This window comes from Plecotus auritus (assembly GCF_963455305.1).
Source record: "Plecotus auritus genome assembly, chromosome: 7".
Taxonomy (NCBI): Eukaryota; Metazoa; Chordata; class Mammalia; order Chiroptera; family Vespertilionidae; genus Plecotus; species Plecotus auritus.
This window is the reverse complement of record NC_137774.1, coordinates 162,409,298-162,434,915: the sequence shown is the minus strand read 5'-3', so window position 1 is coordinate 162,434,915 and position 25,618 is coordinate 162,409,298. Positions and strand designations below refer to the sequence as shown.

The following is a 25,618-nucleotide window of genomic DNA, read 5'->3' as shown; positions in this document are numbered from 1 at the left end:
ACCCACAATAATGGGCCAAATTGCAGAGCACCCGGGGGCCCAGTCAAGCTGATAAATAAAGCTGCCATCACAGGCACCTTTGTATGTCAGTCCTTCAACTTTGACTTAAGAAGTGGTGGTTTTATCCCCCGGTTGTTGAGAATCACAGGAGTGTGCTCTTGGCAGAGATCACGGTTACTGAGGCCTTCACCGCCGCCCTGTGTCTGCACGTGATGGGCAGTCGGCTTTTCTCCAGCGCTTCCCGGATCCCCTGCCGAACACTGGGAAGGCAGAGCACTAACAGTGTGGCTCTCCCCTAGGAAGTCAACATCTTGGCACACAGCACTCCGTTTAAGGAAAAAATCTGAGAAAAAAGATAAAGACGGCAAACGGGAAGGCAAGTTAGAGAACGGTTATCGGAAATCGCGGGAAGGACTCAGCAACAAGGTATCTGTGAAGGTGAGACCGAGTGTCCCATGAACCGGTGTCAGGACCGGTGCCGATCCCGGTGGCAGGAGGGGCTGGCACAGGCCCGGGGCATCGTGGAGGGCCGTACACTCGGGGCTGGGCCGGGCAGCTTGGCAGCCACGTGCCACCCACACGCCACCTCCCTCGGCCCCGCCAGCAGACCCCGTGGGCTTTGCAGAGGCTCTCGGGGACGGTGCTGGCTGGCACGGGTACACAGATGTGTCCTAAGGAGCCAGGTATACACGTGGACACCTCACAGGTGCACGCCTGCCTTTTACAAAGAACGCTGTTAGGTTCCCGGAAGGAGCAGGGACGAGATTCTCGGAAGCGGATAGAGCAAAGCCACTGGCTCGGGCCTCCGCAGATTGCCTTAACCCGGGGGTTTGCTTGGGAATCCAGGGACCCTGGGTGAGGACATGGCCATTCTACAGAAGGAAGAGGTCCCGGGACAGCTGGACTCGGCTTGTAGGATGAGGAAAACAGACGTCTCCATGTTTTAGCAGTGCCTTTGTGCTTCAAACCCACCCAAATTCTTATGACAGGAAGCGCAAGTGCATTTAACGGAGTGAAAATGTGACCGATTGTGAATGAAACCCAGGCGAACCCAGACGTGTTCTGCTCCTCTTTCACTGGTTATTGTAGCCTTGGAGTGAAAGCAGTACGCCTCGCAGTAGGCCGCATTTGGTTAATGCCTGTGTGCTTTTTCCTTTCAGCTTCTCAGTCCCAACTACATTTATGACGGTGAGTGCCATTACCATTCCTGCTGGTCTTACAGGCTGTGGGCCCAGGGACAGGTCTCAGGACACACGTGTAGCCTGGGGAAATGGGTTTTCCATGGAGCTCTGGGCTCAGGCAGCAACCGAGTCCCATTTGTTTGTTAGGAAAGCGTTGGTGGGTGAGGGAGGGGGCCCAGAGGACCGACCCACGGTACTGACTCCTTTCTCCTGCAGTTCCCCCAGAATTCGTCATTCCCTTGAGTGAGGTCACATGTGAGGCAGGGGAGACTGTTGTTCTCAGATGTCGCGTTTGTGGACGCCCAAAGGCCTCGATCACCTGGAAGGGCCCTGAGCACAACACCTTGAACAACGATGGCCACTACAGCATCTCCTACAGGTGAGGGCGGCTCACACGCGGTCGGTTTCGCAGGCAGGTTCCCCTGGGACTGAATTCGCTGAGTCCATGGCCACCTTCACACTGGGACGCTTCCCCCCAGGGGACATTCTATACCTGGGTGTGCAACTAAAATTAAACCTCCGCTTGAGATTCCTCGTCAGCCCTGAGCTCCTTCTTTTCTGGACTCTGAAGGAGAGAGGTTGGCGGCTGCCAGCGGGGGCTGGGCCTCTCTGACGCGAGGTGTGTTCTCTCTGTGTGGCAGTGACTTGGGAGAGGCCTCTCTGAAGATCGTGGGCGTGACCACCGACGACGACGGCATCTACACATGCATCGCTGTGAACGACATGGGATCGGCCTCCTGCTCGGCCAGCCTGAGGGTTCTAGGTGAGCTGCACTCCTGTGCTGGAGGCTCAAGCCCAGCACCCCGACCCCCATCACGGCCGGAAACGTGACATTAGGTCTAAACAGGAGCTGCGAGTGGCTCTGGGGCTTCCTGGGGTGGTTGACCTCTAGCCACCTCTCACAAGGTCAGGCCTCTGACTCTGGCCACTGGGCACTTGAGCCAACCTCTCAGCTGGAACTAGGTGTGTTCTGTGCTCTGAGTTTTCAAAACACATTCTTGTACCAGTTTCTCTCTCTTTTTTTTTTTTTTTAATACTCACCCGAGGATATTTTTCCATTGATTTTTAGAGAGAGTGGATGAGAGAGGGAAAGACAGAGAGAAATATGGATGTGAGAGAAACACATTGATTGGTTGCCTCCTGCACGTGCCCGGACCAGGGCCCAGGCCGGGGAGGAGCCTGCAACTGAAGTATGTGCCCTTGACTGGAATCGAATCCGGGACCCTGCAGTCCACAGGCCGACGCTCTATCCACTGAGCCAAACTGGCTAGGGCCCCAGTTTCTCTTGAATCCAATTACTCAGTTGACGCTTTGGCTCTAAGAGTCTAATCTAACTTGGTCGCATGGGTGTGAGTGAGAAGGAAGGAAGGAAAGGAGGGAGGGTGGTTGGCCCTGTGCAGGCTGTGTGCCTGTCTCAGACCTCACAGGCCTTCTGGTGGGCGTGTCCTGTCCCCTCCACACGCTCCAGGCACCCTTGGTGGGACCCGAGTCTCTGGTTTAAGACCTTGCTCTCCCTACTGCCCGGCAAGACCCCTTCCCTCTCCTCCCCTAAGCTGTGAGGCAGAACCCATATCTTGAGCCTTTCAAATTCCCCGTAGAGCACTTGGCATATGTAGATGATCAGTGAGTATTGATTGGCCTCCAGCTGTCACGTTGCCCGTGACCAGTGTGTGATAGGACTAATGTGGATTCTCGCTGATCCTGTAGCTGCGCCAGGTATCGGAAGTCGCATCCAAGAGCGAAAATAAAAATCTGAACTGAAAGGTGCATTGAGTTCAGAGCTCCCTGTGTGTAGACAATAAACAGAATTGTCTTAGAACTTTTATCCCACATATATTAATGCTAAATATTTTAACCGTGTTAAGTCAAAGAAGGGAAGTAACATGATTTGACGATCATGGCACAAGAAAGAAAGCCTTGAATTTGAGAGTAAAGAACCACCAATATTCTCATTTTTAAGAAATGTCACAAATTATGCAGGTGGCTTTTTAAAAATAAGAATCAGGAGTGAAAACTAAGAGAGTTAAAGGAGAGTTCAGACGAAGGGGGAGCGGGCAGTCGTGGAGAGGAAGTGTGTGTTATCTCTGTCGCATGATCCGTCTTTCTTCATGCTGAGCCCAGCGTGCAGTGTGCATGGTACAAGCCCTGCGCCCGTTCCTGGCGATGAGCACCCACACTGGGCAGCCAGGTGTGCCTGCGCGTGGGGCAGCACAGGTCGCAGGCTTCCTCCCCAGACGCGCCCGCCGCACAAACCATGCTCAGGCAGGTGCTGCTCCTCTTGCAGGTCCAGGGAGCGACGGGATCCTGGTGACCTGGAAGGACAACTTCGACTCCTTCTACAGCGAAGTGGCCGAGCTGGGCAGGTACGACCCGAGCCCCTTTCGGGAGAGCAGCGGGTAGGCCGTAGCTCACTGTGGCAGTAGACAATGAAGGTAAACGGTGTGTGTGCCAGTTGGGAGTTAGAGGTGTTACATTTGCAAAGCAACCTGTGGTCACCGTTCAATACTAAGCATTGGAAGTAACAAGACGTTTTCAGCTCAGGTTCCAAGAGAGGATGGCGGCCCACTGCCTTAAGCCTCCCGTGGAGGCAGTGGGTGACTCCTGCCCTGCACCTCGGGTGTCACCAGCCGTGCCCGTGCTTGGGGAAATCTGGGAGGTGTCATCCGTACCGTTTCTTGTAGGGCTTGGTTCTCCCGTGGAGTCCAGGCTGAGAAAGGCTGCATGTGTCCCTCGGGTTCCAGCTGTACCTGGAGCCGTAGGCAGGTAGCAGGGGCCTCCTGCCCAAACCAGGAGAAGGTGTCAGCAGAGAGGGGCAGCCGGGCGCGGGCGCGGGCGCGGGAAGCTGCCGCATCTCGCCTTTCTCCAGGGCTCACTCGGCGTCCTGAAAGCTCTTCTCCACCTGTTTCCCAGGGGCAGATTCTCTGTCGTTAAGAAATGTGATCAGAAAGGAACCAAGCAAGCAGTGGCCACCAAGTTTGTGAACAAGAAGCTGATGAAGCGCGACCAGGTCACCCACGAGCTCGGCGTCCTGCGGAACGTCCAGCACCCGCTCCTCGTCGGCCTCCTCGACACCTTCGAGACCCCCACCAGCTACGTCCTGGTTTTGGAGATGTGCGTACCCCGGCCGTTCTCTCTCGGTAGCCCTCCGCCTCAACTTCAAGTGCTTTATTGCTGTTTCGAGTAAAAGTCGGGATTTCAGCATTCACAGAACTTCTAAAAATTATGCCTGCTCTCAGACCACAGTTTTAGAGCTTTCCAGTAAACGTGGAAAGAACACTTTCGTATGCGCCGTCCCACAGGAAGCGGCAAGCCAGCCCCGTCCAGGCTCCTGCGTGGTCTCGGCCAACCTGGGGTGCTCCCTGGTCCCCAAAGGACTCCAGGATTCCAGGCCTCTGACGACACACGCCCTGGGCGGGGCTCGCCACCTGCTCTGTCTGAAGGTGCAGGCATTAAGCTCAGCCGGGGCCAGTCCTGCCCCTCAGCTCCTGCCCATCCCCACTGAGGGGCGATTAGAAGTCAGGGTGAGAAGGGCTCCTCACCGCACGGTCACCCCTCGAGGGGTGGCCTCCCACCAGAGCAGCCCCGCTGGTCCCCATGGCCATCTCAGTAAACGGTTCAGTCGTTTCAAAAGGAGGCGTGTAGGGCCGTGACCCAAGCACAGGGGCCCTCCATGGGGCAGTTGTGTCCCTCAGGGGACGTTGGGTGGTGTCTGGAGACTTTCTTGGTGTCACAACTCAGGGTGGGGGTGACAGGACACCCCAACTGTCGGCAATGCTGGCATCGGGAAGCCCTGCCCTTAGAGCATCCTGGGCTCTGTGAAACATCTCGGCATTTAGCCTTAAGTTCTGATTCCTCCTTTTTATGGGCATTATTTTCTGTTTCTCATATTCATATTTTTTAAAGAATTGGTACGTGCCTGCACCCCACAGCCTTCAGAGGCAAGGCTGCCGCAGGACTGAGCGGCACTACCTGAGGAGGGGACGTTTCCGGAGGGTCGGCCTGCCCAGGGCTGCACGGCTAAAACCTCCGCTGGCCGTCCCGTCATGGGCCTGCTCAGCCGCGCTCTGGGGCAGCAAACCTGTCAGATGACGGAGGGAGGGGGGCAGGCCCTCCCCGAGGCTATCATCACATGCAAAGGGCATGTCTATGGACATGGGGCCTGGGCATCCTTTAAAACCTCAGCTACTTCAGACGGTCACTACGGCTAAATGATGTCTAAGCAGAGCCCTGGCCCCTTTGGGCCCTCGGCACCTGGCTGGGTCCTTTCTAGCTCTGACGCTGAAGACTCAGAACTGCCTGTCTTGCTGGGGCTTTTCCACAAGAACTGCCCATCGGTCCTCATCAGAAATCGACCAGCCCTCCACTTTGGGTTTAGGAGTTTCAGTACATGCAGCCATCATTTCTTTTCACTGGGAAACAAAACATTTGGGCCTCACCATAGGGTTAATAGGATTTATTTTCATAGCAAATTCTCCTTGATTACTCTCATTACCAGACAAGTGGTTGATCTTCCTATAAGTTTCCGTTTTGCAAACAGAGAGGGCACCATAGACTGATGTTCAGAAAGGCCAGGGCCAGGCCACCACATGGCAGTTCCGGCCTTCACTTATGAGCTGTGTGACCTTGGGAAGTTACATACCTTCCTGTGCCTCAGTTTCCTCATCCATAAAATGGGGATAATCAAACTCTTCTCGGAGGATTAAATGAGTTGGTAGAAGGTACTTAGTCCCTGCACATGAGCAGCACTGTAGAAATGTTTTTTGTTGTGTTTTTTTTTTTTTTTCTTCTGTATATGTGTTCTGTAATTTTTAAAAGTAAATTCACAGTAGGAAGACTTTTGAGACCATCCTGCAGCACTTACTGTATTGCCTTAGTATCTGCTTACATCATCCGTACAGCCGTCCATCATCCATTTTACAGATGACGGAACTAAGGCTTGGGGAGGGCGTATCACCTCCTTCCCTCGTCCAGCAGAGGCCCACGTTGTTCCCTCACATCCAGGAGGCAGGGTCTGAGTGGAGACCACTGGGCAGGAGCCTCCCAGGTCCCTCTAAGGGTGGAGCGGCCCTGCGCCCCACGTGCATCTCCACGGGATGTTCACACGAAATCACCTCCTGATCCAGCCGTGCTTTCAGGCGGAGGTAGAATCTGAAACACCGATAGCAGTGGGGACAGAGATGCTGTGTTTGTTTCATATTAGACCGGAAAGGTCTCCAGAGTACACCAGCCCCGTGCTGACGGTCACACCCCTTCCTGCCTCCGCAGGGCTGACCAGGGGCGTCTCCTGGACTGCGTGGTACGATGGGGAAACCTCACCGAAGGGAAGATCAGGGCGTACCTGGGGGAGGTGCTGGAGGCCGTCCGATACCTTCACAACTGCAGGATCGCACACCTGGACCTCAAGGTGAGTGGGACTCTCAAGGTGAGTGGGGATGGCAGCCTGTCTGACCGCGGCTCGGCCATGGGTTTGGGAGCCACTCTCCGCTGGTCCTCGGAATTCAGGCCAGGTGCCCCAGGGGGACTAGGGACACAGGGCGTGGGAGATGGGAACACTGATTTCCACTCTGTACTTAAGAGTTTGCTTTCGGTGATATGAGATCTTACACGTTTCGTGGGATTTCGGAAAGTCTGGCAGTTTTGCTGGGCTGGTGTGGGCTGGTTCAGTGATGGAGTAAGGAAGGGAGAGGATTGCTCTGATGCTGGGAAGGAAAAGGAACACCCAGCTTCCTATCCCAGCGTATTGGACGCGCTGCTTCACACCGACCTCCAGGGAGGCTGGTCCAAGCCGCATCGGGCGGGTCTTCCGTGTTGCTGCCCGTTCCTCCCTCTGTGCCTGCCAAGAGGTTCACCTTGTTTTGCACGTGAACAGCTTGTTCCGGTCGACGTCACAGGTTCTGGTGAACCTCATGCCTCAGCTAACGATTGGTGTTGGTGAAAATGACGGTTGCCTTCTCCTATCTTCTAGCCCGAAAACATCCTGGTTGGTCAGAGTTCAGCCACGCCGACGATTAAACTGGCCGACTTTGGAGATGCTGTCCAACTCAATACCACCTACTACATCCACCAGTTACTGGGGAACCCCGAGTTCGCAGCCCCCGAAATCATCCTGGGGAACCCGGTCTCCCTGACCTCAGACACGTGGAGTGTTGGAGTGCTCACCTACGTCCTTCTCAGCGGCGTGTCCCCCTTCCTGGACGACAGCGTGGAAGAGACCTGCCTGAACATTTGCCGACTAGACTTTAGTTTCCCAGATGACTACTTTAAAGGAGTGAGCCAGAAGGCCAAGGACTTCGTGTGCTTCCTCCTGCAGGAGGACCCCGCCAGGCGTCCCTCGGCTGCGCTGGCCCTGCAGGAGCAGTGGCTGCAGGCGGGCCACGGCAAAGGCACGGGCGTCCTCGACACGTCCAGACTGACCTCCTTCATTGAGCGGCGCAAACACCAGAACGACGTTCGACCTATCCGTAGCGTTAAAAACTTCCTGCAGAGCAGGCTTCTGCCTCGGGTTTGACCTGTCTTGAAGTTCTTTCTCATTCTCTTTCACCTGCCAATCAGCTGTCAATTTGGATTTCGGAGAGAAACACAAGCCAACATAGCTGCTCCGCTGCCGTAGTGCACCGTGTGGAGCCTGCACTCCGAGCCAGCTGGCTCGGGGGGCGGGCGGCTGCCAGCCTGCTGGGTGGAGGACCTTCTCTCGCCTCTGAGAGCCGAGACAGCATTGCTGTGTCACAGTCTTTTATTCAGGTTTCTGCAAAAAAAAAAAAAAAGAAAAACTTTTTTAAACGAACACACATAGAATTTTGCAAATTTAACATTTTACAAGACTTATTCAAGGAAACGAAATGCCTATGTTCAACCACTGGTGTTAACGAACAAAACAGAGATACTGGCCACCTCTGGGGAAGACGCACCCCAGCGGCAGCCGTCCCCGCACCTGCTGCGGAGCTTGGCGTCCACCTGGCTCCGAGCTTCCCAGCCACCTGGTCTGTGTGCGTCTCTCAGGGACGCCAGACTGGGCTTCTGAAATGTGCATTCAACCTCAAACTTTTGCATAAAAATAGAATGAATTGTTTTGCTCTGATGAAATGTAGGCCTTACTTGTATATAAGACTGGTCCTGCCTTCAGTCTGTCCTTACCCCACCACCACCCCGCCTTTCTCCCACTCCCTGCCTGGGCTTCCTCTGGGGGCCAGAAGGTTCTGCCCATCCACTGAGGACATCAGGTTGGGCCCTACCCCATTGCCCCGCCCCCAAGCCATCAATCAGATTGTTGAGCAGTATACAGTCAGATGAAAATACTGTAAATGCACTCATTGGGGTTTTTTTGGTTTTATTTCATATCATGTGCAATGTTGTGGCTTTAACATTTTATGCAACTATTTATGAAGACCTCTGTTGTACCTGTAATAAATACATAGAAAAAGCACATACTTCGTACGGTGAGCTTTATGGTTTTGTGCGTGTGTCGGGGTGGGGCGGGGGGGGGGGGGGTCGCAGTCCTGTGCCATCCATTCAGGAGACTTAACTCTTCGTGAAACTTGTCAGTTTTGAGGACTGTAAAAAGTGATTTCATACTCCGAATATAAAGCTGGATAATAGGGTAATGTTTTAAAATGTATTATGCTATTATTCAGAATGCCAAAGTATTATTTTTTCCCCAAAATCAGTCTGGACATTTACTACTTTTTAGACTTTTTGACGTTCAACTTTCTGTACACAAATTGGCTGGACTTGGAGCTTTTGGTAAGAAATACAAGCCAATTAAGCACTCGCAGCCTTGAGCTGGCGCCCCCTGCCTGTCACTGGGCAGAGTTAGCGCTGGTGTGGGGAGGCCTTCAACTGGGGTTCTGGGCACGCTTGAATTTTTCTGGATGTCTTTTTATCTTTGTTGTGTGAAATACACTAAAACAGAGGCCAGCCCGCTTCCCGAGCCAGCCAGACACCTGGGTCTTGAGCCATAAAGTGGCGTAGCTAAGCTTTGCAGCTTCCAATGTATTTTATTTATTCTTTTGGGTTTTGTTTGTTTCTTGTAAAATTGTACAGAAACTTTTTAAAATAAATTGGATTCAGAACTGGATGTGTATTCGTAACCTCACAACTTTTATTTGTGTATTGTTTCTTCTATTATTTCAGTTAAATTTTTACATTATTTTGCATGTATATTTCTTTGTACAGAGACCTTACATGTTTACACAGTATGATGTGATGTAAATATTTTATTTTGCCATCAGTTATTTTAAAAAATTAAACATATTTGCCTGATTTTTTTGTGTTAGGCCTTTTATTTAAGTGGGTCACTATTGAATCAAAAAGAGAGGTTGGCTTCTGAGGGAGAGACTGAAGATTGGGTCAAGGAGGGCCCGGCGGGGGGTATTCTAGATTGTACTGGCCGCTCATGGGTCAGGGAGGGGCCTCAGGGGGGTATTCTGGATTGGACTGGCCACTCAGTGAGGGAGGGGCTTCAGGGGGTATTCTGGATTGGACTGGCCACTCGGTAAGGGAGGGCTACAGGGGGGTATTCTGGATTGGACTGGCCACTCGGTGAGGGAGGGCTACAGGGGGGTATTCTGGATTGGACTGGCCATTTGTGGGTCAGAGAAGGTATTTTGGATTGTACTGGCCACTCGTGGGTGAGGGAGGGGCTTCAGGGGATATTCTGGATTGTACTGGCCAGTTGTGGGTCAGGGAGGGGCAGCGGGGTATTCTGGATTGGACTGGCCACTCATGGGTGAGGGAGGGGCTTCAGGGGGTATTCTGGACTGGGAGTCCACTGAACACGCCAGAACTGGGAGCTGGTGAGGCTCCTGCAGATGGTGCTCAGAACCCAGACTCAGTGTATAAGCCAGAATGTCAACTCTTCAGGTGGGCTACGCCTTGTCTTGGTTAGAATATCTGTGGTTCCCTATTTCTCGGGGGATGCAACTCAGAGCAGAGGGAAAAGCTGTTGCACCTAAAATCAGCAATGTCCATGAGCTGATGAAAACCAAGTACTTGGGTTCAAGCACCAGTGCTCCCAGCAAACCAAGGGCCCTGCACCTGCGAAGACCCCACCCCACCCCACATGGCCATCACCTTGTCCTGGGGGACGGAAAGAACAGGGTTCACATTTTCACCTGCTTGCTGAAGTCCTGAAGGCAAGAGGCGAGAAAGAACAGCACTAGCCCTGAGACCTAAGCCAGGGCCAGACACTGGACACTCACTCAGCCGTGCCTCCCCCACGTCCCTGGGAGGGGAGGGGGATTCTGGTGTAATCTGATGAGACAGAGCATTTGCCTCCTCATATCTCTTTCTTCCATCGGCCACTTCTTATTTACAATTCAAAAACCTGTTAGGGGGTTGGTTATCCTGGTCTGTGGCTCTCATTCTACTGAAATCCCAGCTCAGAGGCCTCCCTTTGTGACTCCCGCGTTGAAGGGACATTTTCCTGCCTTCTCCCATGGAATCTCCCATGGAATAGGGTCAAGGGTTTGCAAGGCAATCTCTTACAAAAATCCAACAAAAATTAAGATTTTAAAACTAGTTGCCTCTTCTGCAGTTACTGCCTATAGAAAACATGCATCTCTGCTTCGTTTTTCTAAGTTTAAACCCTCTTTTACTCTGTGGATGGTGCCAGGTGGGTACTGGACATATTGGGACTTGGGCAGAGGGCATCACTTCATAAATTCTATAAATGTCTAATATATGCTGTGCACCTGAAACTAATGTAAAATAATGTGGAATGTCTAAAAAAAGACCCCTTGTATTCAATTTTACCGTATCCATCCGTTTCTTCTTGACTAAGTTTATCTCCTGTGAATGTGCTCATGCAGGAAAGAATATGCCGGACACGTGACCTAATAACAGATTTTTGAGACACACCTGTTGATTATTTGAGAACTGCCCACACAGCTGGATTGTAAGATACGGTAATGACCTGGTTTTCATATTTATGTTCAGATCCTCACATGGAAAGGGAAGCGATGCAAAGCATCAATCTTTTTGCAGACAGGAAAAGTGCCTCCCGTGCTACGCTCACCAGAGGGGGGAAGAACTCAGTGTTTGTTTAATGTTATTGCTGAGTGGGCAAAATAGGAAATGTGCATGAGAATGGGCATCACATTTACTGGCCACTTAGCCTGGTCTCCCCACAGGTCTTCCTTTGCTCGGTCACCCAGCAGTCATTACTCTCAGCTCCACTCCATGGCAGAAATTGACGTTGAGCAAAGTGGTACGAAAGTCCTACATTTAGGCAAGAATGTCCAGCCCTCACCACTGATTAACTGTTTGCACCTCACATCCTAAAGTGCTCCCAGGTTTGGCGAGCAGACAAACCTAGGGATGTTTATAGCTAAGAAGCATCTGAGAAGCTGAGAGGGAGGGCCAGGGTGATGCGGTCATTGGTCTGTCTATTGGCGGGTTCATAACCTTCCTGCCCCAGCTTCATCTCCCACAAATGTGATCTCTTCCATCTTCTATCTTTTTCCCCCTCAGGGCACTTCGATTCCTCAGGCAACTAATTGTCAATAGTGGAGAATATCTGTGAAATTTTATCTTTTCTGTCAATGATTCCCAGTGTCCCCAAGACATTCGTGTTTCAGGGATAGTGATAAGCCCCAAATCAGGAAGCCATTGCTCAGCTGAATTTAAAAAAAAATGTTTTAAGCAAATGTAAGTGAAAGTCATGAATGTAAGACTTTCGCAGATAGTGAGTAGCCAAGGTCCTTTATAAATATAAATTGGCTCATATCCAATGAATTTAAAATAAAATCCCAAGAAAAATCTCACAGAAGCTATGCAAGACCTCCTCACTGAAAACTACACAATGTTGTTGAGAAACTTAAAAAGTAAACAATACTTAAATAGGGCTGTTATGAAGATTAAATTTTTATTTAATGACCATAACCACATTTAATTAATCCTATTCATTGGTGAAGAAACAGAAGCTCTCGAGTTGTAGAGTCCATGGTCTAGAGAACGCTTATAGGGTGTCTTATGAAGACTTTGATTGTTAACCTCATCCTGGCCCCTCAATGCTGGGCATCTCCACTCTGTCAGTGCTCAACATGTGGCCCCTGGGCCAGCAGCATCGACGTCGCCGAGGAGGGTTAGAAATGCAGCATGCCATTGCCTACCTGGAGTCTTCATTCCAGCCGTTCTGTCCTTTCCGCCAAAAGCAAAGAGCATCCCTCGTGCTGTTTTTAACCTGTGGAATGCACGTATAAAGCTTAGTGGTCACTGTAAAAATCCACGTGCTGAAAAGGAGTTTAGGATTGCACACTGCACACGACCCGCAATGCATTGCTGCACCAGAGCCTGCGAACCTATGGAGGCAGAAGTAATTAAGAGGTCCACCTACAAAAGGGACTGACCTTAAGTCTCGTTACTGCATGACTTTTCATTACTTCATTCATGCCTGGTACTGCTTTCCATGCATATCTATAATGAATACAGAATTAAATAAATATATTTCCGCCTGGAAAAAAAAGTGCAGAACGCCAGGCCCCATCCCAGACCGACTGGATCTGAATCTGCCTGAGAACAGGCTCCTCGGGGCAGCGCATGCTCAGAGGCCTGAGCAGGCCGCGGGTGGGTGGAAGGCACTGTCGGTGGCCTTCCCGTGGCTCCACTGCCTGAGACTCCAAGAGTCAAGCCGGTGTCATCAAAAACAGACACAGAAATGAAATCTTGGTTTTCACTCATCCATGCAGACTTTTTAAATGGCAAAGATGAAAGTGGAAAGTCAGCTGGGAAGGACACAGCATCCTCAGCGTATATTCCCCGAGATAAGTAGGTGGGGGGTTTGGGGACAGGGTCAGGAGGAGAGCAGTCCGCGTGGGAGCAGTGATGAGTCAGACGGGCCTTTGTCTCCGCACAGCCACGGTTCTTCAAGCGAGGTAAACATGCCAGGCTGTGTTAGTCTTGCCTGATAAACAACACAAGAGAACTGTACACAGCTCATCAAACAATGTCCCGCAAGAGGAAAGAGTTGTTAATCTATAAATTACAGCAGCAACTTGGAAGGAAATCAAGGCCTTTGGCTAGGGACCAGGCTCTCAAGAAATATGTTACCAGACTATACAGACAGCTGGGGCCTTGGGAATGAGGAAAAAGGGCATTCACATCCCACCACATATCCCTATAGCCCTTCTCTGTTGAATTGGTAATAAAATTGCAATTAAATGTTTGATCAAATTAGGACTTGAGCTTTATGTTCTTCTTTGGCCAGAGGTCCCACCAGCAGTAATTTGGCTGAGGAAGTCCCAGGAAGTTCATTGGAGCTGAGAAAGTCCAAGAACTAAAACCGGTTTGTAGAGAGGAGCAGCAGAGTTCTTAATGGAGTTCTACTGGGGGGCCCAGGGGATGGGGTGGACAGGAGCGGATGGAGGAGTCATTTCTGTCTCAGTGCCACATTAGGGTGGCCGTGCATCCTGGTTTGCCTGGGACTTTGCCAGTTTGAGCACCCTGGGGAACCCCTTAGTCCAGGGGAAGCCAGGACAGTGGACACCCACTAACCTGTAATGGGGACTGACGGGCTCTGTGCAGACAGCTCCGGCAGGTTCCGGGTACCCAGCAGCAGACACTGCCAGTGCTGCTCGGGTCTGAATCTGTAAGTCCACAATGTGGGTCCGAAACCCCCGCTCTGGAGGAGAAGAGGGCAGGGGAGTCACTTCCCAAACTGGGGTCCACTAGTCCCTGAGGGAACTCTTCCTCAGGGTGGTGTTTTTAAAACCCCACTTTTATCTGGAAAAAGCTTCTTGGAAAATCCTTGAAAATGCTTCCTGTTTTCAATTAAGGCAATCCCTGGCACATCCCCCTGGCTTCCATAGTGCCCTTGTCGTTTAGATGTAATTCTTCCTCCTCACCCCACATTAAAACCTAAACACAACCCAGAACATCAGCCCCTGCGCTGCAGGTGGGGGTCACGGGTGCAGGTTGGGACCCTCCCATGAAGGACAGGATGAGCTGCAGGCAAACTGGCAGGATGGCCGGACCCGTGGTCCCTCCCGTCGGAGCAAAGGCACAGCGTAGGATTGTGCGAGCCGCACGCTTTCCAAGGCAAAGAACGGAGTTTCACTGGCGTGTCCTCCAGCCACAGGGGCTTTGCGTGGGGGTGCATGTGTCTGGGAATGTGGACCAGCAGCCTCGGGCGCCTGGCAGCCGTGGAGACAGCACACCTGGAGACGCATCGAGAGCTGCTGGAACTCAAGGCAGCTCCCGGGGTCTCTGCAGCAAGTCCTTGGGACCTTCTTTCTAGGGCTCCACCCACAGCACATTTTTCTGGGGCCCCTACACCCTTATGTGCTTGTACTCATTCCATCAGTTCACCTGACCCTCCAGGCTCCTTTAGAATGTTTATGCATTACTTTGTAAGTTTCAACTTTTTTATTTCCGTTATAATAGGTGACCTCTGATCCTTCGCCTAATGCAGTTTCTGTGTTGGTTTATGAGTTCAGTTCTGTGTGACCTCAATTCCTAAATGTAGGTAAAAAACATCTGAGGCTGAAGGTCACCATTCTCCTATATTCCACTGAGTGGGCCTTGCTCACGGTGGTGGCCAGTTACCCCTCCACCCTGACCAGTCCCACCCCACCCTCCACACGCAGCTGAGCCTCCTGGGTTGCAGAGCAGGGCCCTGTGGCTGGGGAGCAGCTCCCAACCTGTGGGCCCTGCATGGCCCCGGGGCACAGGCAGTCTCACGCTTCCCAGGCACCAGGTGGAGGGCCGGAGGCTAGGAGGCAGCCATGGCGGGTAAGCGCCACCTGTTTGCAGAGGTCCTGTGAGCCGGGGATATGAAAACAGTCCTCACCCCGAGGGCTATTGTGCGAATGAAATGAGTCATCACGTACACAGTCTCTAGAACAGTGCCAGGTTGTCGTTGGTAGGACTGTTGCTAAATGCAGGGAATACCAGAAGCTCTGCCCCTGATTCTTAGACAGCATTCGTTCAGGGAATGTCTGCATAACACGGGGAGAGAGGGAACTTCCCCCGCCCACATACCTGAGACAGATGTTCTTGCCATTTCTCTTATACCAGCAACTAGTTAGGTGTGTGGTTTAAAAAATAAAGAAGGTGCCATTTATGCCTCGGGGTGTGGTGGAGCAGCTAACTGCCTGCATTTCACGCACCTCCATACGTATCCGCACAGCAAGCCCCATCCTCCACAGCCACGCCTTCACGTGAGAGTAGACTTTGCACAGAATTGGTGCTGTGGTTACCCAAGTCCTTGCCAGGGCCACGAGTTCCCTTCAGAATTATAAAAGACAGAAGGAGACTATTTCGCCATCTACTTCCTGTCTTGCCAGTCATTCGGCCCCTGTTCTTCACGTGCGTTCTAGAGACAGCAACAAAGGTGGAAACCCCTGGCTTTCTGCTCCCCCATTTCTTTACTGCTCTTCTCCATGACAAGGACTCCCCATTACCCGGCGCAGCCCCCGCTGGGCGAAGTAGACCACTGTGGGCAGCCTGGGACCCGATTGCCGTTCCCGTCGTTATTCCTCTGGTAAAATGTGCTCCGCCTGCCAGACACCCAGCTTTGGAAAGGCTGTGGGCTAGGGATCTCCTCTGTCCCAGGGGGTTTTTTAATGTCTGCTTGCGTTTCCGGGGGTGGCCTGGCTGATGATGACACGGTTTAAACACCAGGTCCAGCCATGTCTAAAGCCCGAAGCAACCCAGACGTGTTAGTAACATCCGCCATGAATTCCCTTTTTTGTTTCTGGCAGCCTGAGTTATGTCTCTGTCACTCACAACCGCCAGATTCCATAAACAGTAATGTGCGCAGGTCAGTCGGGGGTTCTATTGTAAATCATACGGGAGGTGCTGGCAACTGGGGTGCCCAGGAGAAGACAAGCTCTGTGTCAGTGCAGCCCGTGCGTCCATGCCCCACTCCACCTGGCCTTGCACGGCCTCTTTCCCCCGAATACTAGTGTGGAAATTGACAGATCTGTGTGACACCTGGGTCACACTGTGAAGCATCTTCTCAAGAATGTCAGCTTTCATTGCCACATGACTAGTATTTTGTGGGCTACAATCCTCTATAATATTAGTAAAAGCCTGATATGCTAAGTGTCCGACTGTTCGTTCAACTGTTCGACCAGTCGCTATGACGCATACTGATCACCAAGGGGCAGATGCTCCGACTGGTAGGTTAGCTTGCTGCTGGGCTCCGGCCCATCGGGACTGGGCGAGATGGGCCAGACACACCTTGGAGCCCTCCTATGGTCCCTCCCTGGCCCCAAACATGCACTGGTGGGGTCCCTCAGCCTGGCCTGCAGGGATCAGACTGAAACCAGCAGTCCGACATCCCCTGAGGGGTCCCGGATTGTGAGAGGGTGCAGGCCAGGCCAAGGGACCCCAGCAGTGCACGAATCTGTGCACCGGGCCTCTAGTATTCTATAAAATGACAAATGCATTTTGCCCATCACAAGGGTATCATTGGGCTATACTTAAACTATAGCTCACCCAGGATGCTTTCTCATAGCTGGGAATAGAATATTCTGCCCTCTTTTCCAGACGTTTTATTGCATAGTAGCCATGCTGATCTGAGCCCGGTGAGCCTCTCGGGTCTCTGGAGTTAGGGAGGGACACTGGAAAAGCCCTCGACAGTGCCCGGAGCTCTGTCTGATTTCCTAACCGCTTACCAACAGGCAGCCCCTCCAAGAGGAAATTCGACAGACAGTGTTCCATAATTACTTCTCCATTTTCTTTTGGTGGGACCCTTGCCGGAGGCACGGGGTAGGGAATGCCCTGGAGAGTCTGGGGAGACAGCTCAGGCTCCATGGGTATGAGCCAGGGGCTTCTCATGGGCGAAGGGGAGTCCAGAGCAGGACGGGGTTGCAGTGGTGGTTCTTTACTATGTACAATTTTTGAAGCTTCACATAAAATCTACTTTTGATCACTGCTTGAAAGGGAAAGATCTGGATTAAACCACATCCCCTCGTCACTGAAGCACACAATGTGACGTGTTGGAGTTCCACTCGGCATTCTGGGTGATTCTCAGACTCCCCCGGTTCCGCTGAAGATGTCGGCAAACCACAGACACCGCCCACTGGCCGCCGACCTCTCAGGTTACATAAGCAAATGCCGCCAGAAAATCTGCAACTTGTAGTTAGTACAAGCGCCGCCGTTCTAAAGCCCACGCCTTCCACTTGCAGAGGTAGAAGTCTCCCAAAGGAAGAGGCATCCACGTGTGCTTTGTTGGTTTGGTTTTGTCTGTGCAGAGGCTCCCGCTGACCGTGGGCAGCCTCAGGAGGCGGGGGCGGGCGAGGGAGTCTGGGGACTGAGTCCGATTGGCCATCACAAGCCTCAAATCAACCCACAAAAGCAAAGCTGTATTTTTATGGTCACTGACTGCTGTTATTTTTTAAAATATATTTGTATTGATTTCAGAGAGAAAGGGAGAGGGAGAGAGAGAAACATCCATGATAAGAGAGAATCATTGATTGGCTGCCTCCTGCACAGCCCTTATTGGGGATCGAGCCCACCACCCAGGCATGTGCCCTTGACAGGAAGCGAACCAGGGACCCTTCAGTCTGCAGGCTGTTACCCTATCCACTGAGCCAAACCGGCTAGGGCTGTTATTTTTAAAAAAAAAGGAAGCAAAGAAAGAAAAAAGAAAAATCTCCATGTTTAACTATAAGGCCATCTAGCACAGGACAGAGTTACACTTACTCCGCACTTGCTATTGCTTCTCTCTGAGTGGCTGCTGAAATGTGTTATGAGACTTTGCTTCAAAGCACACCAGTTAGAGCCAATGGCATGCCTAGCGTGGCGAACTCAGTTTTTCTCCGGCTTCCTGTGGGCTCTGCAGCGTGAGGCCCCTGCCCTGCTGTAAACCAGCCCGAGGCCCTTCCTCTTCGCCTCGTGTTTTCTGTTGGGGTAATTAGGGCTCTTCCCTGCCCCACCTGCCCACCGCTCTGTTTGCCCAAGCGGCTCTCTGGGCAAAGGACAGATGGTCCCGGCCAGAGCAGATGAGGGTGAACCCGGAATGGGCGTGGACGTGCTCACCAGGAGGTGGAAGTTCGAGCGGCCAACCTGAGAGTAAACACCACAGGAAGCTTGGGGTCCACACCCTCTTCATTCAGAAGTCATTCAGGAGGGTGTTGCCAGCCGCTCTCCACCTCTCTCTTTGGGACTGAACTCTTCCCTCCTGACCTGAAATGTGAGATGGTGAGACCTACCCCGACCTCTACTGTAAATGGGTCAGAAGAGTGATTGCCTTATTTACGTGTTCTCTCTAGTTCTCAGGGAGAAAGAAATGAGGAAGGTTGAAAGGGAGTAGGGCCAGGGTATCAATTATGCCAGCAAAGAGGGGAGATGGTGTTCTCACCACAAAAAAGAAATGGTAATTATGCGACGTGATGGAGGTGTTTGCTAACCTATGGTAGTAACCATTTTGCAATAAGTAAGTGTATCAAATCAACATGTTGTATACCTTACATTTACAGAATATTATAAGTCAGTCGTACCTCAATAAAGATGAAGGAAACAAGAGGAAGATGGGAAGAGAGACGGGGAAAGGCAGGGGATCAATGGTGAGTGCTCGCCTTCCTAAAGGATCAGGGTGGCACCATTTTAAATATTGTGATTGTTTATGCACACCTGTGGGGGTTTTTTTAGACAATTGAGTGGAAAGCTGTGTGCTTTTCGAGTCAGTGATGATGCTCATAATGGAGCCTAGCATGAGACTTGCAGATTTAGTCCGTGTTTCTGAAGCCTCATGATGCCAGGCCTGGAGGATGGAAGCCAGTGCCACACCATCGCCACCCTAACCTTCGGCCTTAAGTTTAAGCCAGTTCCTTTAGCTCTAACAACAACATCCTAGCTATTAGACTCTGGAAAGGCTTCAACGTAGTATAAAACATAGGACATGTTTATAGTAAAAATACTTTAGTAAAAGAAAAAACTTATTGGGTGATTACAATGTGTCAGGCATGGGCTTCAGGCTTTATGTAAGGTAACTCTCAACAACCCTATGAGTAGGTCCTACTATTATCCCCATTTTGCAGAATTAGAAACTGAGGCAATAAAGAGGTTAAGTGAATTAGCCAAGGTCACCTAGCTACCAAATGGTAATCAGCCTTTGAACACAGGTGCTCTGGATCCAAAGCCTACCTCTTAGCCATGACACTATTATGATTTATAGGAGAACATGGTTATATCAACCACATACTATTATGTCATATCATATTATTATAGCCCACATGATTGAATGCTTGCCCTGTGTCAAGCAAGCTTTCAATCCTTTACATGCACAACTTCATTCCATCTGTTAACACCCCAACAAGAGAGGCACTGGTGATCCTGGGGTTCCAGATGAGACCTTGGGGCTCAGGAAGGCTGAGTGACTTGCCCAAGGAGGCAGAGAGTCATAGGGGAAACCAGGGTTCCCACTCAGAGTCTAACCTTGGAGTCACAGGACCTACTAATAAAGCTAATCTGGTTCCTATTAACCAAGGCCCCCTGGCTCAGCTCATTTTCTGAGCTGATACATGCATTTCCAAGACAGGCAACCCGTCCTGTATGAATTAAAGTTCTCATCTCGGGCCCCAGGAATTCAAATGGCCTGCACACAGTTCACACTCGTCACTTTGGCCCAGGAGTTCCAAGCATAAAGCATTACCTCAAGTGGGTCTTATATAGTAGAACGGAAGCACCAACAGAGATGGTTAATGAGCTTCCTAGCTGTCCTTCCTGGGTGAGGCATGAAGCAATGACATGCATCTGCCTCTAAGTCATACTATCCCAGCCAACCCGGACTGCCATGTAGATCCCAGGCTCCGCTCTGCTCCCTGAAGAAAAGGACTGTTGTTTGACTTCACTTCAAAGGTCACAGACTCAGTTTCTTTGCGTGTAGAGTGAGGCCAACTCCAGAGCCGTGTGCTCTGCGCGTTCCCCATCTATGAATCTGGTAACTCTGCACAAGGCTTCCTTCTGGGGGTCACAGAACCGTGGGCCGATGTCATGGTGCTCTGAGTTCCTGGTCCGCCCCGGAAGGTTTGTGCAGCCGGTAGTTGCAGTTACTTCTGCTGCTTCAGGTAGCACCACTGTTTATTACCTGCGTGGATTCCGTGAGCCAGGAATTTGGAAAAGGCACAGCAGGGACCTTTCTCTCTCCTGTGACGTATGAGCCCTCAGCTGGGAAGGCTCGAAGGCTGGATGTGGCTGACAGTTGGGAGCTGACATCATCTCGAGGTGTGCTCACTCTCATCCTGGTGCCTGGCACGGGCCGGGAGCTACAGAGACCAAGGCCTGCCAACCCGAGTGCACACACAGGCCTCTCCATGTAACAGAACTTCTCCCAGCATGGCAGTCTCAGCTGCTTACACTTCCTGCAGGATAGCTGGGTGGTCCATGTGTGTGTATTCCAGAGGATGGGGGGGGCGCAGAGGAGGGGGAGGCGGCATCCCCACCCATGGCACACAGCATCACTTCCGCAGTGCTGTGTGCTGCCAACCAAGTCACGAGATGCCCAGCTTCAAGAAGAGGTAGGTCTCCACCTCTTGATGGAAGGGTGGCAAGGTGGCATGGTAGAATGTCTCCGGGATGGGAGATAGTGTGCGGCCAGCACTGGAAATCTGCCATCATGAGTCCAAGAACATAAATGGGAAATCGCAGGCTCTATACCTGCCTTATCAGAACACCAGTGACCTCAGTATGAAAACAAACACAAAAACCTTTGAAGACAAGCTGACTCCCTGTGTTCCAGCATCTGCAGGTTTCTTTGTGAAAGCCCACAGGAATAGGCAGAGCAAGAGTTCTCAAAATGCGGTCAGTGAGGTTCAGCTGTGTACTCTAAGCAATTGCCGACAGGGAGAAGGAGAAACCTCAGGGCAGTTTCGCTGGAAAGAGCTCTGACCATGACTGGGAATCTGATTTTATGAGAATGAATAGGGAATTAGCAAACGCGGCTGGGTTAGAATGACAAAAGGAGGAAATCTGAAAAGGCCCAGGATAGGGGCTTATCCTGACGCTGGATTTCACTGATTTCCTGGTGGTGGTGATAATTACTTAATGCAAGAATGACACTCTATTAAGTATGTGATTATGCTTCCGTCATAGTTGTGCTTACGTTATATTTTTTTGGGAGTATGGATTTCTGTCGTTTTTGCCTGCCTGTGATTCCTTCTCCCTTCTCTGGTAACAGACAGGCTTGTTCACTTTGGGAACTGTTTGTGCCCTACCTGGTGGGGCTGTTAAACCAAGTGCCCACCACCACTCCTCTGGGCTCATGATCCAGGCTGAGTCCATGCAATGATTCATGCAGTGATTGTTCCAGAAGTGTGTATGTGTGCGTGCATGTGCATGTGTGCGTGCCTGTGTGTGGAGTCTACTGTGGGACCACACCCATCCTCTAAGATTTCTGTGGGTGCTGGGGAAGAGAGGATCTTCTTTGGGGACTGTGTGCTAAGTAAGGATCCCATGAGCCTTAGAGACTGAGAAGTAGAGACTGAGACAGAGACCAAGAGAGTAAGACAGTGGGAAACAGTTATATGTGGAGCCAGAGCTAGCCCTTGGACTTCCCCAGTTGATGGAGTCGATAAGTTCCATCTTTTTTTTTTTTTTTTTTTTTTAATATATTTTATTGATTTTTTACAGAGAGGAAGGGAGAGGGACAGAGAGTCAGAAACATCCATGAGAGAGAAACATCGATCAGCTGCCTCCTGCACACCTCCCACTGGGGATGTGCCCGCAACCAAGGTACGTGCCCCCGACCGGAATCGAACCTGGGACCTCTCAGTCCGCAGGCTGACGCTCCATCCACTGAGCCAAACCGGTTTCGGCGATAAGTTCCATCTTTAACCTGTGCTGGTTCTGACTGGGATTCTGTCCCTTATAACAACAAGGTCCCGATTTATCTGTGCATAAGCAACTCCCACAGGATGGATCGGTCATTCTCATTCAGATCGTTTGCCCTCGCATGGTCTCCCGGTGGGAAAGCTCCTCCGGTGAGGTTAGAGCGATGCTCTAGGCCCAGGATGGGCCGGGAGGCGGGGCGGGGGGGGGGGGGGGGCATCGGGGGAGGAGACGGGGACCTAAATCAGCCCCTCATGGCTCTGGAGGTCAGAGGGCATCAAGCAGTGCTCTCTGGGAATCTTCTCTTAGCCTCCAGGGCGGAACTGATAGCATCACACATGTTACTATGGAGGGCTGGGATCACAGGGACAGGGTTACAGGGAGTTAGTTGAAAGTATTGTACCCGGGAAAGAAGACTTGAGAATGTCAAGTTCCTGAAAAATGGAAACTCTTCATTTTTCTCTGGCACAGATGCATGCACACACCTTCGTAGCTATTATTTTGAAGAGGTTTAATATTTTATGTATTGAAATCTCAGCCCTGCCCTTGAGCATGATGTTCTAAAGGGCATGGGGCCAGAACCTGGTTCCTGCCTGCTCACAGGCTACCTCCCTCTTCACTGGATTCAGGGCCACCATCAAGATGAAGACTCTCCTTGTATTTCTGGGCCATTTTGTAGTAGAGAGGTTGCTTTTGATGAAAACTCCTTTTCTTCTTGCCTTTACTTCTTTCTATATCATTAAATCTCATTGCGTTCACAGAGACTTGTATTTGAAGGAGACATAGTTCTTGGTTTCTTGTGTTTATATTTACTGACTCATTTTCATAGAGTAAGATAATTGATTTATTTTTAAGGTCATGATACAACCCACATTTATGGCTTCTGGGGACTAATGATTATCTTATATTTTAATACATACTTTTTTGAAATATGTACATTTTGGCCCTAGCCAGTTTGGCTCAGTACATAGAGCATCAGCCTGCGGACCAAAGAGTCCCGGGTTTGATTCCGGTCAAGGGCACATGCCTTGGTTACAGGCTCCTCCCCGGCTTGGGCCCTGGGCCCTGGTTGGACACATGCAAGAGGCAACCAATCAATGTGTTTCTTTCACATCAGTATTTCTCTCTGTTTTTCCCTCTCTCTTTCACTCTGTTTAAAAATCAATGAAAAAATATCCTCAGGTGAGGGTTAAAAAATAAATTTAAAAAATAAAATAAATAAAATGAAATATGTACATTTTGGAAATATATGACATGAATATATGCATATATTTACTATATATAAAATAATAGTATATATGGTTTTGTATATTTACTATTTACAGATACTATATATATAAAATAGTAACTACTTATGGTTTTAAGAGCTACATAGTTTTGCTTCTAAACAGCAGCAAAACCCCTGAGCATTTTTCTCTAAAATTTCAGCTCTTTTCCTAATTCATCTGGTAATTCTTTTCATATATCTAATCAGGGGTCCTCAAACTTTTTAAACAGGGGGCCAGTTCACTGTCCCTCAGACCGTTGGAGGGCCGGACTATAGTTTTAAAAAAAAACTATGAACAAATTCCTATGCACACTGCGGGCCCGGGACGAGTCGGCTGCTAAGCAGGACAGGCAGCGGCACCCGGCGAGCCGGATAAATGTCCTCGGCGGGCCATAGTTTGAGGACATCTGAAAATGATATGACTTTTCTATTCCTTTTTTTTTAGTCTTTTTTTAAATAAATCTTTATTGTTCAGATTATTACAATTGTTTCTCTTTTTCCCCCCCATAGCTCCCCTCCACCCGGTTCCCACCCCACCCTCTGCCCTCACCCCCCCACTGTCCTCATCCATAGGTGTACAATTTTTGTCCAGTCTCTTCCCGCACCCTCCACACCCCTTTCCCTCTGAGAATAGTCAGTCCACTCCCTTTCTATGCCCCTGATTCTATTATATTCACCAGTTTATTCTGTTCCTCAGATTTTTTATTCACTTGATTTTTAGATTCACTTGTTGATAGATATGTATTTGTTGTTCATAATTTTTATCTTTACCTTTTTCTTCTTCTTCCTCTTCTTAAAGAATACCTTTCAGCATTTCATATAATACTGATTTGGTGGTGATGAACTCCTTTAGCTTTTTCTTATCTGTGAAGCTCTTTATCTGACCTTCAATTCTGAATGATAGCTTTGCTGATATCACTTTGAATATTTCTTGCCACTCCCATCTGGCCTGCATAGTTTCTGTTGAGAAATCAACTGACAATCGTATGGGTGCTCCCTTGTAGGTAACTAACTGTTTTTCTCTTGCTGCTTTTAATAGTCTCTCTTTGTGTTTTGCTCTTGGCATTTTAATTATGATGTGTCTTGGTGTGGTCCTTTTTGGATTCCTTTTGTTTGGGGTTCTCTGCGCTTCCTGGACTTGTAAGTCTATTTCTTTCACCAGGTGGGGGAAGTTTTCAGTCATTATTTCTTCCAATAGGTTTTCAGTATCTTGCTCTCTCTCTTCTTCTGGCACCCCCATAATTCGGATGTTGGTACACTTGAAGTTATCCCAGAGGCTCCTTACACTATCTTCATATTTTTGGATTCTTTTTTCTTTTTGCTTTTCTGGTTGGGTGTTTTTTGCTTCTTTGTATTTCAAATCTTTGATTTGATTCTTGTGATCCTCTAGTCCGCTGTTGGATCTCTGTATATTATTTTTTATTTCAGTCAGTGTATGTTTAATTTCTAGTTGGTCCTTTTTCATATCCTCGAGGGTCTCACTAAATTTATCAACCTTTTCTAGAAAATTCTTGAAAAACTTTATAACCGTGGTTTTGAACTCTATATCCAGTCGTTTGCTTTCCTCCATTTCTTTCATTTGTGACCTGTTTCTTTGTCTCCGTATTTTGACTGCTTCCCTGAGTTGATAGACTGGCTTTGTGTGTTAGGTGTCCTATAGGGCCAAGTGGCTCAGCCTCCCCAGTTACCTGAGGTGGACACTCTTGGTGCACCCCTTTGTGGGCTGTGTGCACAGTCTTGTTGTAGTTAAGCCTTGATTGTTGTTGGTATCACTGGGAGGAATTGACCTCCAGGCCAACTGGCTGTGAGGATCAGCTGTGTCTACGCTGGGAGAACTTCTGTGCTGGAGACACCCTTATGAGACAAGACTTGCAAAAGCCTCTGTGCTCAGCTTGGATGGGGCGGAATCTCAGGGTGGAACAGACAGCAATGGCTTCCCTTCAGCCTTGCCCTAAGAGGCCCCTGGGTCTCAGTGTCCTGCGGTAATCGCTGCAAGCACCTCTGAGAGAAAGCCGTCCTTGAGTTTCACCCGCTGCCAGACAGTCCAGTTTCTCCTTGAATGAGTCGGGGTTCCCAGAATCTTGCCCGGAACTGGAGTTCGGAGCAGTCGGGAGCTTTTGTCTCCCTCCCGATTGAGAAAGCCAGCCACGTACTCAGTTGCCAGCCTTCTCCATGCGTGCACCTCTGTACCTCTGCCTCCTGCAGCTCCTCTGAGTCTCAGTGTGCTTTTCTCTTTCCTTCTAGTTGTAGAATTTCCACTCAGCCAGCCTTCCTGTGGTTCTGGATGATGTCCATTCTATCTTTTAGTTGTAGTTTTGAAATTGTTGCACGAGGCAGCAGTTTAGGTGTTTACCTATGCCGCCATCTTGGTTTCTCCCCCCTTTTCTATTCCTTATCATTG

General features: G+C 50.2%; 1 protein-coding gene across 3 annotated transcripts in view; it reads left to right on the top strand.

Moving 5' to 3' along the window:
- Nucleotides 1–9,441, top strand: part of TRIO (trio Rho guanine nucleotide exchange factor) — a gene marked incomplete at its 5' end in the record, with an annotated part of 311,845 nt that extends 302,404 nt beyond the window's left edge. For 2 of the 3 annotated variants that reach the window (XM_080680654.1, XM_080680655.1), the window contains 8 exons: nt 300–438; nt 1,161–1,188; nt 1,398–1,560; nt 1,823–1,944; nt 3,466–3,544; nt 4,092–4,292; nt 6,447–6,585; nt 7,147–9,441. In XM_080680654.1, coding sequence (XP_080536780.1) covers nt 300–438; nt 1,161–1,188; nt 1,398–1,560; nt 1,823–1,944; nt 3,466–3,544; nt 4,092–4,292; nt 6,447–6,585; nt 7,147–7,689 — 1,414 coding nt within the window. In that variant the 3' untranslated portion in view covers nt 7,690–9,441. The remainder of the gene's footprint in view (nt 1–299; nt 439–1,160; nt 1,189–1,397; nt 1,561–1,822; nt 1,945–3,465; nt 3,545–4,091; nt 4,293–6,446; nt 6,586–7,146) is intronic. The other variant, XR_013961230.1, reaches the window with a different exon arrangement.
- Between the last annotated feature and the right edge of the window lie 16,177 nt (nt 9,442–25,618).